This window comes from Molossus molossus, unplaced genomic scaffold (genome assembly GCF_014108415.1).
Source record: "Molossus molossus isolate mMolMol1 unplaced genomic scaffold, mMolMol1.p scaffold_m16_p_14, whole genome shotgun sequence".
In the NCBI taxonomy this organism is placed as follows: domain Eukaryota; kingdom Metazoa; phylum Chordata; class Mammalia; order Chiroptera; family Molossidae; genus Molossus; species Molossus molossus.
This window is the reverse complement of record NW_023425349.1, coordinates 16,521,311-16,538,635: the sequence shown is the minus strand read 5'-3', so window position 1 is coordinate 16,538,635 and position 17,325 is coordinate 16,521,311. Positions and strand designations below refer to the sequence as shown.

Sequence of the window (17,325 nt, the reverse complement as noted above, 5' to 3'; positions counted from 1 at the left end):
CACTCACTGCCTGAAATTCTGTTACCTTTGAAATCTCAAATACTCAGGCTCCTAGGTAAAATTCGAATCCCACGCAAATTATGGACCCCCAGAGATGAGCCAGCAAGTGTTGGCTGAGAATCGGGGACTGGGTGCCAGGATGACTGAATGAGCTGGTTTCTGGGGTGTCACCACAGACGGAATCGGAGGGGGCAGCGGGGCTGTGAGTCTCCGACGGGCCGATCTGTCCCTGGTTCTCAGGGTAGCACAGAGGCCAGCGGAGGGACAGAAGCAAAAGCCACGTGAACAGCCCGGAAGCTACGGGAAGGGGGCTGAGGAAGGCGAGTGGGGCGGAAAGAAGACAGGGGAGAAGGGGTTCAGGCGGGGCTGCTGGAACTTATCACGAGGGCCAACTGGCTGGAAGCGGGACGTGTTTTCGGTGGAAGACAGTGGGTTCACTTCACGGCGCTACACAAATGGAGAAGGAGAGGCTTGTGCTGGAAAAACGCCAACTCTCGGATCAGGGTCCGGGGCAGGTTTTAAAGGTGTAGAAAGAACAGGTGTGCGGAGGCCTTGGCTGGCCACGTTTTTATTGGAGGACCTTGGAGCTTGGCCGTTTAAGGTTAGGGGTGTCAGGGTGGCATCTCCCTGGACAAAGGACCCTTTGCTTCGAAAAGGCTTCCAGTACTCAAGTTCTAGTGATGTCCTGCCCTTCGGTTCTGTGCTTTTTTGGGGGGGTAGGGGGGTGGGCAAGAGGGTGAGACTTTGGTTCCGGCTTAACTTAAACACACAGCGTTGGGGCAGACGGCAGACGGCAAACGCCCCGAGCACAGGACCGCCCGTCAGAGCCCTGCTCCCCTGAGCAGCCTTGCTGGGGAAAGGCGACAAGGAGATGGGCCCTACTCCCCTCTGCAGCCTGACCCAGGCCCCCAGCTCAGACCCTGCTCCAGCTTCTCATTGGCTGTTTGCTCTGCCTGGAAGACTTTCCTCCCTTGGAACTTTCCCGTCTCAGGGCTGCCCACCTGCTCGGAGGTCTTCTCTGACCACCGCACCTGAGCGTGGCATCCCGCCTCTGCTCTTCATTTCCATTAGTGTACATTTCCATTAGTGTTCTTGTCACCGCCGCTCTCTTTATTTCCCTGCCTCGACCCATGCCGTCACTTTGCTGGTTGGCTTTGGTGTCTGTGCCCGGCTGAGAGCGGAAGCATCATGAAGGCAGGGGCCTCCCTAATGCCCCTTTTCAAGACAGCGTCCCCGTCAGTCCAGGACCCGTGGGGAACATGAAAAAAATATTTGTTCATTGAGTAAATAAGTGCTGTAACGACTAAATAAAACACTTGTAGGTAAAACACCTCATCCGCTGCCTGCTCCATCAGGAACACATGTCGACGTTGAACTGATACTTTGATAATGCTCAAACATTACATCAGTTAGGATTCTAACAATTCTCGATCCTGGGAGGATGGGATGGAGAAGGAAAAGACAATCGGAGGGTTCCAAAGGCCACTTGCAATTTCACGTGGTTTTGCGACACCGGATGTGCCCAGAGCACGTGCTTGTGTAGACAGACCTTCCGGGGAGTGAGGATGGGGTGGGGCACGTGCTGCCGAGGGCCCGCTCGGCAGGTTGACCTGGGAAAGGGGGGAAGCCGAGACCAATTCTGAGTGGCACACACCAGCTCCATCCTACCCTCAAACAGATTCTTCCAGGTGGAGAACACATTTGTCCAAGCTCAACCTACCCTTCCTGCTCAGCTCAACCCCTAGTTTCTCCGAGAAGCCTTCGAGCGCTGCCTCCACGAGAACCATATCCTCCATCTCCCGTTCTGTCTCTGGTGCAGCCTGGGACACCACGTCTCCCGGGCTGGAGATGGTCGGACCACGTGACCTAATTTTGGACTTCAACATCAAATTGCAATAAGGATCATAATAACAATATTCAGCGTCTCAGATGTTGTTGTCTCCAATGGGAAACCGATCTAAACATACTGGGCTCCCTCTACGTTGGATACTGTAACAAAACTGGGAGTAGAGGAGAGTCCCTGCCTGAATGGTGTGTGGTTCAGTCGGGAGATAACTGGACAGACAGGTGTCATGGGGCATTGTTGGGTTGTGATGAAGATGAAATGGGGAGCTCTGGGAGCACAGCGAGGGGCCCCCAACTCCTCTGCAGAACAGCCACATCTAAACTGAATGTTGAAGCCCCGGGAGGCAGCAGCCAGGTGGAGTGGAGGAAAAAGAGGCTTTAGGCAAAAGAAAAGGAATGTTTTTGTAAAGGAACAAAAGCAGAACCTGGCCTTCAGGGCATGGCCATAACACTTGGCCAGAGTGCAAACAAGGCGGGAGATGGTGAAAGATAAGGCTGAGCATACCTTCTGGCTCTCAAGGTCTGCAGTTTAGGAAGCTGCCAAGCTGGCTACTGTGCAGCATGCCTGCACTGTGCCCACACCCCTGTGCCCACATTCTTCCTCCTGAGGTGGCAGAAGCCACCATTTTTGTTTTGTTTTGCAAAACTTTTATTTAAAGGCTTTGTCAAAAGTGCAGCCTTTCATGAGACGGGAGAGGCAGAGCAGAGAAGGGGTGAGGGTGGGGAGAAGTCGTCATTTCTAATTGATCCTATTAATCAGAGTGACGTCCACCCTAGTGACCAGGTTCCTGGGCCTGCATTCAGGCCTCTGCGTCCATGGCAGGTCCCATGCCCAGCACATTCACACTGCATTTGAGTTTTTGCAGGAAGTGGCCACGCCCAAAGCTTGCACGCTCACGGGTCACAACAGCACCTGTGTGGGGGCCGAGGACAGATCACTTTCTCCTTCCCCCATCCTGGCCCTCATACCGCAGTGAGACCTCACCTGAAACATTATTCAAATGGTTCAAACCCTCAGGAGAGCAGCCTTGAGAGATCTGGCGAATTAATTTTGCTCACAGAACACAGTGACATCTCTTACTAATAATTTTCATCCCGGCAGGATTTGTAAAGGTCCTAATCCTGCGTGTTCCTCAAAGTTGCTTGCATTTTTCTTTTCCTTCTTTTTTTCTACAAACATAGCCAAGAGGCAGGCATCCGAGTCTTGATCGCACATCAGAAAGCTGGGGCACAAGCAGAACAGTAATAGTAGCCAGCCCCTGAGTGTGTTTGCCCCAGGCCAGGCTCTTGCATTCAACAACAACTGAGCCCTCACGATCAGTCTGATTCGAAGTGCATTAGCAACCTACCTTCCAAAGATGACGACGCTGCAGCATGGGGATGGTGGAGTCAGGATTTAAACCCACGCATTCTCGTGTTGGTGTTCATGCTCACGCTGCTGGGCAGAAGTGTTTTTATTTTGATGTCTGGAGTCACCAACCTCCCAGGGATCTCAGGAGGCTAAAGCCAAGGAGTCCTGAACCCCTTTCCCTCCTCAGCCCCTCCTTATGAGTTGCTAATTTTCTCTTATCTTCATTCACACTTCTAATGCCCTTGGTCAGAAATTACCATATAGACTAAATGTAACAGCCCCCTAATCTGCTCCTTGTCTTGTGTTCCCTCAGACTCACCTTCTGCACTGGGCTTGGTCAGTCTGCAAATTCTTGCTGAACCCTGAGTGTGTACTGGAGGTTTTGCAGGAACGAGACAGCGACACTCTCTGCCCTTAAAGGCTTCAGTAGCATTAGCAGGTGCTGTTGTGACTCAGTATTGACCTGGTTAAGTATCATCAAACAGTGTCAAGCTCTAACCAGGCACATTCAGTTGCCCTTTGAGGTGGCATATTGTTATCACGCCATTTCACAGATGAGCAGACCGAGGCCTAGAGCTAAAACAACCAGCTCAATGCTGCACAGCTAGGGAACGTCCAGCAAGTGTGATTCTGCAGCTGAGACCCATAGACATCGAATAAGCAATTGGAAATGAGATGAGAGCCAAAGGGGGAAGCTCGGACCATTTGACAGGAAGATGTACCTCAGATGATGAGGGCGACAGTGGTGACCATGCCAATAAAAACTAATTATCACCGAGTGCTTCCAGCCTGCCAAACAGTCTACTAAATATTTGACACATATTATCTCATTCCATTTTCCTAAGAGGGAGCTCCTGTTATCACACCCACCGTACAGATGAAGAAACAAGCCAGAATGGTTAAGTATCATCAAACGGCTAAGAATTCATAGCCTGGTCTTTCAATTAACATCTTACATTGCTTTTTGTGCAAGCAGCTGCGATCCCCTAATCGCTCTTGTTTAAAGTCTTCCCATGGTTGCACAACTCCCAACTACCTCCGTGGTAAAAGCTGAACACGGAGAGCCCTGCTCTTCCTGTCTGCTCTTCCCCGTGGTCCTGTGGCTGCCACGTGGAGCCCCCGACCTCTGGGTGCCATCTGCTCCCGCCCCACCTTTGCTCATGCTGCTCCCTTCGCCTGGAAAAATCCATCTCCCTTCTCGTCCTCACTCTTCCCCACCATCGCCAACAGAGCTAACACTCTCATGCCCAACCCCTGCCCATCCAGCTTCCTCCAAGGGGACAAGTCTTCTTGCTCCCTAACGCTTTACCCAATCTGTCCAGTGGAAAACACTCCGGGCTTCCCTGTGACCTTGCAGACTCTTGTCTACATGCCCCGCCTGGTCCAGGTTATGATCTGTCTTCTGTTGTCATCTTCTGCATAATTAGCACTTCCTGAGCACCTGTGGGTCTATTTTCATGTCACTCTCTGTTTCATCCTCGTCACCACCTTGTGGCACAGAGGCTACGAGCTGGATATGTATAAATGGTGAAGTCTGAGGAGTGAGGTCACTCGCCCAAGAGTCATCGTTAGTAAGGGGAGGAGTGGAGATTTAAACTCGAGTCTTCCCCTTCTAAGTCTCACACTGCCTGAGGGCTGACTGTGCCTGGGTTTGCCCTAGAATGCGAGTCCTGGCACTCAGCAAGTCAGCAGGCAGTCTTCACGTATGGATTCACTGAGAAAGCACAAGTGGGAATCAGGGTTGAAGCAGAGGAGGGGATGCATGGGGCCCAGGGGTGCTCCGGGCTTCCTGGGTGATTCCGGCCGAGGGTAAGACATCCAGGTCTTCAACGGAGTCTCAGAAAGTCACCAGCAGCTGCCAGAAGACCCAGGGCTGTGCAGCTGCAGATATATTTGGCTTAGACAATCCAGAGGAGCAGCTGGGGAGGAAAGCCAAACAGCAAGTTTCTGCTGAGCACCAGAGCCGGGATGGGGAGGCAGGCAGAGAAGTGGGAAGGATGAGCAGAGGGGGCGGAGCGGGAGGAAAGATGCGCAGGTTTGAATTATTCCTCCCCTCTCATCATTTCCCCTCTGAATCCGATGCTTATCCCCCCTTCCCACACTGTTGCTGGCATGCGAGACGTTCAAGGTCCCTGATGCTGGGAGCTGTAAATGGAGAGGCGTCTTTCCCACCAAGGCCTGGCTGCCCACCGCGTCCTTTCTCATCGGCAGCCTTGGGAGCTTGCGGTCCCTGCACAAGCTTGGCTGTGATCCTGCTGTGATCCCTCTAAGCTTTCTTCAAATGGCAACTTGTGGGCTGTAAAAGGTTTGCCTAGCTGCCCCTGCTCCCAAGATCCTTGCTCAGGGGGCTGCCTGGCCCGAACAAGAGCTGGAACAGAGGACTCGGGATGCTGGTGGGATGGCGGCATAAAATCTACGAGGGTCACGCGTGTAACGAGATGAGCAAAGCTCTGAACCCCAGCGTTCCTCATCTTCCTTTTAGAGTGCTGGGGCTGGGAGAAAAGCTAAGCACCGTCTGGTTTTCTTCCCACATTTTGCAGTGAAGAAACCAGGGGCTGGAGAAGCATAGACGTGCCAAAGGCCATGGTGAGTCCCCGGGGGAACAAGAACAGTCTTCATCACGGATGTCTTTGTCCACCACGTTCTGCAGCTGCTGACTTGAAATCCTTCTCCTCAGCCCCTTCCTGCCTGCGTGAGGTTGAGGTAGCCACAGAAACTCCTTGGGGTTTAGTTTCCCATGGGGCTGATGCCTGGACCGACTTCATAAGGTAACAGAGTTAAATGAGATGATACTTACCAAGGCCTTTAGCACAGGGCCTGGCACTTGGCCATGTGCTGTGATGTGACCAATTCTTAGTGTTGTTATTACCGCAGGCACGGGGAGGCTGGACCTGCAGGGTCCAAGCGAATGCAGTAAAGCGTCCATGCCCCCTCTGAGAAGCCTGCCGTCACCATCACCACCCAGGTACATTGTCAGTGGCTTGAAGACCTAGCTCAGGTATCACCGCCTCAGGACAGCCTCTCCTTACATCACTGCCCATCTCCAACCTGGGGCAGGGGAGTGGCTCCCCTCCTCTGTGTTCCCACAAGTCCCCGTGCAACCCCCATATGACTCCAACCACACTGCATTTCACATTTCATCTGCTTGGTGTCTCACTACCACCAACTGGGGGAGGCCAGAGAGGATGTCCTATCCATCCCTGCCTCCCTAACACCGGAGCATGCCTCAGATAAGGTGATGTGTAACATAGTCACATGCCACTGAACAACAGGGATACATCCTGAGAAATGCATCATTAGGCCATTCATCACTGCGCAAACATCACAGAGTGCGCTTCCGCCAACCTAGACGGTACAGTGTACGGCAACCTGGGTCCTGTGGTATACTACCATCGTGTACGTGCTCCACCGCGGGCCGTTATGCTCAGCACGGCTGTATTTGTTGACCACAGGAAGGGAGAGAAGGAGGAATGAAAAAAACCAGGTACTCCATATGACAAGGGATTAGTATTATTACTGGGGAATTTTTAACTATTAACTTTTCCTTGTGACTAAGCTAAGCCTCTCTGAAGTTGTACCTTCTACTTACATGGCCATACCCACGAACTCCTCTTTCCAACCCGTTTACTGTCTTCATAAATAATAAAGCTAAGAACAAGCAGAAAGGGCCAAGAACAACACTGTCATGATCATATTCACTCTCATAGTGGGCAAAGGCCTTCCACACTCACCGGCCTAGTAACACTCATTTGAGGCAAGGAGTATTGACATCGCTTTTGGATGAAGAAACTGGGACTCTGGAGGTGAATTAGTATACCCAAGGTAAAAACAACAACAACAAAAAACTAACAGGAGACCTGGGAGCAGGACCCACATCTCCTAGGTCACAGATCAATGCACTTAACCTTGGTACCATGTTACCTTCTCTCTCTCCCAGCCCTGCAGCAGTGGCTCAATCCTACACGTCTAACTTTATAATAGAGTCTATAAAGGTCTCCACGTGTGAATTCACCAATAGAGCCCCAATGGGAGTCGGTGGTCCATCCCAACAAACCTCCCACCCCTCATTCTCTGCTCCCAGTCTTAAAATCAAAGGAGCCTTCTTCTCACAACAGCAGAATGGTGTTATTAACGTGAAAAATTACATTTCCCTACCTCTCTCAATGATCCTCTGCCCCCAGTTCCAGAAACATATTCTTAGGCCCCATCTGCTACCAAAACTCAGAAATTAGTCTCCAGAGTGGACGTCAAACTCAGTTATCCCTTTTGTGAAGAAGGAAAATTAGCAACAGTTCATCCTGGGTTGAAGCCATGCTAACACCTCAGCACAGAGTGTCATGAAAAATCCCAACCCAACTGGCAGCTGTGATAAGGTTACAAGCTTGAACATGCTCAGCTGCTTAGGACAGGCTTCCAGGGTTGATTCTCCCTCAATCCCTTGTCACTTGCCCCTGGGGACCGGTTAGCATTTAAGAAAGACATGGCTTGAGGCATTTTTCCCTTCCATGGTTTTGTGGATTTAGACTTTCCTAGTGTTGAGAAAAAAACAAACGCACAAACAAACCCAACAATTCCACTCCAGGTGGTGGTGGGGGGGATCCACTGTTTCCTGCACCGGCTCCAGGCCATTGTTGAGCAAGATGTCCATTAAGTGCAAGAAGGAGGAGAGGGAATGTTTTCACAGTTTATAATTATGTGGCCAGTTCCATCACAGATCTCGTTTTGATTCCGACGGAAGCCCAGCGTCGCCTTCCCCCTGCGTTCTCTCGTGAACAGTTATTAAATCTGGGTTGGAGTTCAACCTATTCTTCCTGACTTCAGCATATTAACATGGTTTATTGGTATTTCATCACCGCCTCCCACGTGGGTGTTCTGAATCTCAGCTCAATTTATATTTTCCCCTCTTCCTGGACTCTGGGAAAAAGCTTGTTTCATTTTGAGGTTGGGGGAGACAGGTGAGTTTGATTGGAGTGTCTTATCTTTGGGGATGGGAACAAACACCTGGGGGAGTGAAGTCAATCAGAGACGAGGAAGCAGCGTGGTTTCTTGCACTGTCATTCTCCAGGATATATCTTCCTGGGGCATCTGGTCTACCTGCCTGCCCTCCTTCCTTTTATGTTTCACAGACATAATTTATTATGTCTACGGAGTCAGAAGCTCTGTCAGGTACCGCAATAGGTTAGGACATGAATATGCTTTGCCCTTTGCCCTTTAGGAAATTAAAGTCCAGCTACTGAAATCATTTTCCGGGGGTGGGGGTGGGGGTGGAAGGGGATGGGGATACGGATCTATGTGGGCACTGTCCTAGGTGCTGAATATAGTGTGCAAAATAAACAAATATAACCTCTATCCTTATGGAGCTTACACTATGGCGCGAGAACCCAACGTTAACTAATAAGTATATAATTACAAATTGAAGTAAGGGCAATCAAAGAACAGAGCAGGGCTCGAGGAGAGTGGTTTGTAAGGGATCTGACAGAGGCTAGGGGGGAAATAGAGGTCAATTGCCGTAGGGTAGATGAAATTGGTCCAGGAGAAGCTGAATAGGAGAGGTGGGGAGAAATCTTCCTGGCAGTGAGAACCACCTTTGCAGGGGCCCTGAGGCAGGGAGCAGCCTTGGATGTTTAAGGAACCAATGTAAAGAGAGCGGTATGAGGTGAGGCTACAGAGGCAGGAGGCAGCCTGATTTTGCAGGGACTTGAAGGTCGTGTTAAGAAGTTCAGTCTCTATCACAAATACAAGAAGTACTTGAGCCGTTTTATGGGTAGATGCAACATGTTGTGATTTTTTATTTTAAAATATCACTGTCGGCAGTGTTGAGACAATACTGGAGGGAGGCAAGATTTAATGAAGAAGCCAGTTTCCGGATTATGACAATTTTTCCAATGACACAAACATACCAATAACGATAATGCAAGGTGGACTGGGGGGGGGGGGTCATTAGAAAGGAAGAAATACAGTTCTGTGTAATTTTCTAGTGAGAAGAGATTATTTCTGATGGGGGTTTTCTTTGAAGTTTGGGGTTTTCATTAAATAATATTTTCTGGAGGAAGGAGAAAATTCAATTAGGACTTAGAGATAAGTAAGGTTGCAATATATGGAAATTAGGAAGGGCATTCCTGGTGGAGAGCAATGTTTAGGCAAATGTATATAGAGAGGCAGATATAAGGTAAGACAAACTATGTGTGTAAACAGCATGAAGTGAGGGCAAAAGAGTTAAGGACAAAAAAGGCAGAAGCCATACGGAAGAGCACTTTACCACCTGAACACGGTCATGATGCTCAAAGGTCTGCAATCAACACTAAGAATGTGGGGTGCAGCATATATGGTCAATAACACTGTAATAACTATGTATGGCGACAGGTGCATACTTGAATTATAAGGGGGATCACTTAGTAAACTATATAATTATCTAACCATTATGTTTACACCTGAAACTAATATAAAATAATATTAAATGTTAACTGTAATTAAAAAATAAAATTAGCCCTGGCCGGTTTGGCTCAGCGGTTAGAGCGTTGGCCTGAGGTCTGGAAAGACCCGGGTTTGGTTCCCGCTAAGGGCACGTACCTTGGTTGCAGTTTGTCCCCTGCCTTGGTTGGGTCGTGCAGGTGGCAGCTACTCGATGTGTCCCTTTCACGTCGATGTTTCTCTCTCTCTCTCTCTCTCTCCCCCCCCCCTTCTCCTTCCCTCCCTCTGTATCTGAACAAAGTATCTAAAAAATGTCCTTGGGTGAGGATAAAAAATTTAAAAAAAGAAAAAAAATTAAAACAATAATAACAAAACAAAGCCCCACATAATTCCAGAGAGCTAAGTGTCCAGAGAAATATTTTTTTTTAGACAAGTTGCTTGGCAGTTTGTGACCCGGCAGCCACCTTCAGTGTGATGTAATTTTCCCCTCTAAGAGTTGAAAATGCTCCTCCCATGTATTCAAATCACTGTAAAGTAGCTCCGAAGTCAATTACAAGCCTCATTCCTCATTAAAGACACAAAGCCACAGATTAGCTCACTCTCCTGACTGAAAGACATGAATTAGGAGTGGAAACAAATAAATGTAGACTGAGATTCATTATATACAATTTTGTGTGCAAAGGCGGCTACACATGTGGCATATTAATAAGCGAGGTCATCTATGATGAGCATTTCGACTTAATGATATCTTAGGCTGACAAGGACCCTTAGACCTCAATTCCTGTCATAGGAAACAGAGAGGACTTGAATACCACCTTAGCAAAACTCAAAAATGTGATGCTAACAATTTAACTTGACCTTAAACAATAGACACGTGGGCCTGGCCAATGTGGCTCAGTGGACTGAGTGTCATCCCATGGACTGAGAGGTCCCAGTTTGATTTCCAGTCAGGGCACATGCCAGGGTTGTGGGCTTAATCCCCAGTAGGGGGCGTGCAGGAGGCAGTCGATCCATGTTTCTTTCTCACACTGATGTTTCTATCTCTCTCTCCCTTCCTCTCTCTCTAAAAAATCGATAAGAACATATTTAAAAAAAAATAGACATTTGAGTATTTAAAAAGACATAGATTGTGCATGTGTATGTGAGTGTGAGTGTGTGTGTGTGTGTGTGTGTGTGTGTGGTTTAGCCAAGTAAAGTATTCAAGAGTCATCTTTAGTCTTCACCCATTCCTGAGTATTACTCCATTTGTGAGCTTAGGCAAAGATTGGGTGACACTCATGGAAGAGGTAGTAAAGAATAAACAGTCTGCAAGTTCTAAAAAAACTGTTTTTAAAGTTTATGTTAAGATAAAATGGCTCTGAATCAAAATACTATGTACCCAAGCCAAACACATTCCTTCACTTTTCTTCTACAGCTTCATAGAAATGTGGTCATCTGTTCTCAAGAAATTCCCTATGACGGGGAACTCATTACCTTGCAATGACCCCCCTTTCAATATTAAAAATATATTATCACAACTACTAACATTTATACGATTCATTGTGCCATTACTAGGTCTCAGGTACTGAGCTAAAAGTTTTATGGGCATTATTTCATTTATCCATCACAATAACTCTATACAATAAGTACTGCTATTACCCCTACCTTATAGACAATGAGGCTGAAGCTTAGAAGTAAAGATATTTTCAGACTAAGGCTCAATCTTCTCCCATCTCTGACCATCCGCAACACCCACAGAGTTCTAATTTTGCTTCCTGGACACTTCCAAAACAAACCAGAGCCCTTTTCAAGACAAATATAATTTTTGTGGAAGTGTGGAGCATGGAAAGATTTTGGGTCAAGGTCAGAAACACTTGGGGTACATTGCTTCACCTCTGTGTGTTAATATGCACAATCACTTAACATAGCTGGGACCTGCCTCCCATGTATGCAAAATGAGAATGCTGTCATGCCCCACAGATCTGCTATGAGAACTGAATAAGTCACTTCATGTAAAGTATTTGTAAAACTTCAATATTTATAACAGACATGCTTAATATTAACTTCACTTTTTGTCTAGGTTGCTTCAACTCTTACAGAATGATTCTCCTCCACCCTTTCCTTAAGAGGTCACTGGGTATCTATAATGTTTTCCCAATATCTGGACTACAGATCATCTCCTTTGGATATCTTCAAATATATCATTCACCTTCTCAAAGCACAACTCCCAGGACAGAAAGGAACCAAAAAGAACAGAATGGAGAATTCTAGTTGTAGTGTTCCCTGTCTACACCAGAGTGGAACATCTCACCCACTTAATCTAGATAATTTACTCCTTTAAAAGCGGTGTCTTCTACTGGCCAGAATATTGGGTGACTATATCCTGACCTACATTGGGAGTCTCAAGGGATGCACAAACTAACATGAGTTTTTAACATTAACCAATTACCACTCATTAATAATGCTACCTTCGTGGCAATTTGGATGAAGCCCAAAACCATGTCATCAGGGCTGCTTTATTATAAAACTCATAGTGGATCATTCGCATTGTATTCAGTGCTATGGGCAACCTCTGGAGTTGTGCCATGAGGCAGCTCCATTCATGTGACATTGATAAAATCAAGGATGGAAGGAACCAAAGCCCCTTATCAGGGAAGCAAAGGGTCTCAAGGAGTTATTGCATCTGTTAGATAGAAGGAAAGTAACACAGGGATATTGATACTTCTGTTAAGGGATCATCTAAAGTTCTCACTGAAAACATTAATACTTGGGTTCCACTCCTTGAGACTGTTCTGGGGATCATCAGCCCAGAATGAACCAAATGCAGATGATTTATAGGAAACAGATGAAAACAAAAAACAGTGCTACATTCAGTAAGTTTGGATGCAGACTCAGTCCATCTCTTCACTATGTGCTTAGCAAGGCAAAAAGCCATGAGTGGCCTTGAGAAGGCTCAGACAAAGGAAAGGGTGATATCTGCCAAGGGCTTGGATGGGGGCTGTGTCAGTACTTATTGTTCTTGCCAGCTGGGCTCTGGATGAGTGCTATAATGTGCTGACCTTTCCCTATAATGGGTAGTAAGTATCAAGTATAACCATGTTGTAACACAAGGGCAGAATGGCAGAATTCATTTTCTTCCTGAACACTAGACCCATTCCTCGGCCCCATCCAATATTTCAGCACCACGGACAGCTCAACGCACACTCTGGAGGCCTGCTTTCTCTAGGAAGAGGGCTGGCAGCTTTGCAGGAAGCTTAAGCTTCATGGGGGAAGGTGGGAAAGGTGAAAGCCGACTTGGCCATGGTCCATCTTAAAGAAGTCAGGCATTCACTTTAGAAGTGGTAGACAACAGAACGAGTATTTGAATTCATGTCTGTATTATTCTGCAGTCTCTACTCTTAGTCATTAAACCATTTACCACGACTTTGAGCAAGTTACTTAGCATCTTAAGACTTTCATTCATACACGCGTGAAAATAAACGTTGAAAATCTGAATGTCTCCAAGGCACTGAACAGTTAATGAGCAGTGAAGAATGAGGATAAAACCTCAAGTCACCTGCCTTCAAGAGGGGTCCAACTTTGACCTATTGATTTTTCCAATCTTATCATTCACTACTCTCATGCTTGCATCCCATATTCCAGCCACACCCAGGTGCTGGCGAGTCTTCCAATCCCAAGTCTCATGAGATCTGCTTGTGTGGCTGCTTCTGTAAGTATTATTCCTTCTTTCTCCCTCCACCAGCCTTCTGCCATTTCCCACTCACACGTTTGCCTGTCTTATGTTCTCATTTGATCTTTTTATGTCCATCATTAGTGTATCCTTTTTGTTCACCTATGATTTGATAGATATAAACCAAAAGTCTTGTTCTTAGGTCAGAAACTCAATGGAATATATATGATATGAGAAATATTGAACTTATTTTGTAGTTTAAGTAAAAAAAACAAGTAGGGGCTCATTAACCATGGTGAAGTGGGAGCAGTCATGGGATGTATCAATAGAAGTCTGGGTGTTTCAGAGAAAGGAGGTGAAAATTCCACTATGAACAGAAAATACTGAAGGAATTGCTGCTACCTTCTGAGCATTGTAACTGAAAATTGGAGACAAAATTGAGTTACCTTGAGATAAGGCTGACAAATATAGGGTTAGAATCTAAAAAAAACATTCAATCTATATCTACTGGGAAAATATTAAAAAATAAATAAAAGGTACTAAAATGGTGGTTTACATCTGGGGGAGCCTTAACTGAGAAGGAGCATAAGAAAGCTGAGGTGCTGGCAATGTTGTACGGTTTGATCTGGGTGGACTCCTGTGTAAAAATTCATTAAGCTGCATACTTAAGATATGCCTTCTTTATTGCATTCATGACAAACTTCAATATATTTGAAAATAGTAATGTCAAGTGAGAACAAGGGTTTGGAGTATATAATGTAGAACAACTTTCTGGAGGGCACTTTAGCAATAGATACCAAGCACTTTAATCACTTTCTTGCACCATGCTTTGTAAATGATTATAGTGACTACAGTGTCTCATTAATTCAAATTAATTGAGTGAAGAGTAAGTAAATGGTAGGATATAAGATACTTACAAAGTACATTTACAGGGAATGAGATATGAGTATTGTTCAGGACACTCAGGAAATTCCAACCAAGTTCATACAATCTTCTCTGTCATATTTTTAAATTACTGAATATAATTTTGCAGGGGGGGCATTTTTAGTGTGGAATAGGACCCACAGGCATGATAAGAAGCCACAGGTTCTCTGATATAGCTCAGTCTTTCTGCACTCACACTGGAATTCTTTCTTTATTTAAAGAACCATATCCTTGATTCCACAGGCAAGGATAAAAGCAGTCTTCAGTTGCATTCAAATACCCTAGGGCTCACAGGGATAAGGGCCTCCTCTAAGGCCTCCAAATGCGCCTTGTCCCCTGTAACAGAACGCCCAGGCTGGGCCACGCGTGGAGGATATCTGAGCAGCTAGGAGTGCCAGATGCCCAGTAGGCATGGGGCCTCTCCGACGCTCAGCTCTTACCGTCTGCAATGAAGTGCTCAGGTACATGCAGAGTCACCTTCACGGTGAGAGGACAGGACATCTGACTGCCGCACACCATGGCCAGGACACAGGAGCTCACAGCCATCAGCGTCAGGGCCGTCTTGTTCACTGGGCTTCTCAGCAAACCTGACGGCACAAAGACACACAGAGACACCTAAGTCTATGAGGTGAGGAAACGAGGATGGTCTTGAGTTTGGCAATCTTGTCATTTTCCAAATCGGGAGCTGGGAAAAGGAACCGTGTTTTTCTAATGCTGTGCTTGCGGTAACATCTCCCTGCCCCTTGCGAGGTCCTGTCTGAACTCCCTGGAAACTGGCTCATTGTTTCTTTTGGCAAAGCAAAAATAAGTAAAGTAAGTAAGTAAGTAAGTAACTAACTAACTACATAAATAAATAAATACATAAATAAATACATAAATACATACATACATACATACATACTTACATACATACATAAATAAATAAATAAATAAATAAAGTAAAGCTTCCTGAGACTCCCGGCCATTCTTACTCCTTCACCCAAGTTAGGCTGGTCATTCTTGATGATAATTAGATAGTTAAACTGCCCACTGTCTTTGGGAGCCAGTGAGAAGACACTGGGTTGTTGAATTCATAGGGCCTAGTGGAATGAGCATGGGCTTTGGAGTTTGACAAAAGACTCAAATTTGAAGGTTAGCCCTCATTGGCTGTGGGAACTGTTTCATCTCAACTTCAGGTGTTTTGTTTCGCTCTTTTAAAAATAGATTTTATTATTATTATTATCGTAATGCTCACACAAGGATATTTTCCATTGATTTTTTTTCAGATAGAGTGGAAGAGAGGGAGACAGAGAGAGAGAGATATTAATTTGTTGTTCCACTTATTTATGCATTCATTGGCTGATTCTTTTCTTTTTTTATTTATTAATTTGTTTTTGTTACAGATGTTTCTCATTTTTTCCCCATTAACACCCTCCTCCCCTCCCCCCCACCCCATCCCCAGCTTTGTTGTCCATGTTCATTGGTCATGCATACATGCATGTAAGTTCTGTGATTTATCTCTTCTTCCCCAACCCCCCTCCTCTGAGGCTTGTCAGTCTGTACCCCACCTCTATGTCTCTGGGTTAATTTTGTTCAGCAGTTTGTTTAGTTCATTATATTCCACAAATAAGTGAGATCATGTGATATTTGTCTTTCTCTGCTCAGCTTGTTTCACTTAGCATAATACTCTCCAGGTCCTTCCATGTCATCTCAAAGGATAAGAGATCTTTCTTTCTTGCAGCTGCATAGTGTTGCATTGTGTGCATGTACCACAGCTTTTAATCCAATCATCTAATGATAAGCATTCCAAAATATATAGAGTGCTCATACAACTCAACAAAAGGAGACAAAGAACCCAATTAAAAAATGGGCAGAGGATCTAAATAGACACCTCTCCAAACAGGACATACAAATGGCCAAGAGACATATGAAGAAATGCTCAACATCACCAATCATCAGAGAGAGGCAAATTAAAACAACAATGAGGTATCACCTCACACCTGTCAGAATGGCACCATCAACAAATCCTCAAACAACAAGTGTTGGCGAGGGTGTGGAGCAAAGGGGACTCTAGTACACTGCTGGTGGGAATGTAGACTGGTGCAGCCACTGTGGAAAACAATATGTTGTTACCTCAAAAAGTTAAAAATTGAACTGCCATTTGACCCAGTGATCCCATTGGTTGATTCTTATATGTGCCCTGACTGAGACTAAATCCTCAACCTTGGCATGTTAGGACCACGCTCTAACCAACTGAGCTACCAGCCAGGGTCTGAACTTCGGTTTTATTATCTGTAGGATGATGGTCATAATAAACAGCTCACAAGGTTGTTGTAATGATTACATGGCATCGTGTACATATACTATCTGTTACCAAAAGGATTTCATTTTTAGAAACTGTTAGAGGCTGATCAGTCAAATCAATTTCAGAAGCCTTTACTGATGACCGACTGCGTGAGAAACACAGCAGAGTAAGAATAGCTCCTGCTCTTCAGGAGCTGACGGGCCAGGGGCAAAGGTAGGCTTACCCACAGCTAATTAGAACTCAAGGCAAGTAGTGTTAGGAGGTAGTGGAGAGGGTGCAGGATGGGGAGGGGAGTTTTGCCTGGGAAAATTGCAGACAATTTCCCAGATGCACTAGAATGAGCAGACGGGATCTGCAGGCAAGGAGAACACTGGGCCAGCAAAGGAAATCCACAGAGTATGTCCTGAGCCCCCACTGCGTGTCATTCTTTATGCCTTGCTATTCATAGCTACTTTCCAGGTTTGGATTACTATTTTTAGAGCAATGTCTCCCAAATTGCTATTACTCACTGAGCTCTTATCTAGAGCAAACCTTTATGCCCAAACCTCTTGGACATCTCTCTATTGGATGCCCCATGGACATGACAAAAAGAACACATTCAAAGCTGCACACATAAGCTTTTCCTGAAGGCTTCCTCCTCCTCCTCCTCCTGGGCTCCCCATTTTATTGGAAGCACCACCATTTAAACTGCTCAGAAACCCAGACGTCATCTTTCGGTCTCCCGACTTCCTCTTTTATAGCATCTAAAAAGCCATGCGGTCTTATTTAGCCTATGTCCTTACCATTTTCCCCTCACCTCGCCCACTGTCTGCTGTGGGGTGAGGGAGGTGTAGGCACATCGTCCCATCACCTTCCCTGCTG

The 17,325-nt window shown here is 46.1% G+C and overlaps 1 protein-coding gene across 3 annotated transcripts in view; it reads right to left on the bottom strand.

Annotated features, from left to right (window-relative positions):
* The window catches only part of ASTN2 (astrotactin 2), an 855,221-nt gene that overhangs the window by 499,833 nt on the left and 338,063 nt on the right, over nt 1-17,325 (bottom strand). For all 3 annotated transcript variants that reach the window (XM_036261816.1, XM_036261817.1, XM_036261818.1), the window contains one exon: nt 14,621-14,767. In XM_036261816.1, coding sequence (XP_036117709.1) covers nt 14,621-14,767 — 147 coding nt within the window. The remainder of the gene's footprint in view (nt 1-14,620; nt 14,768-17,325) is intronic.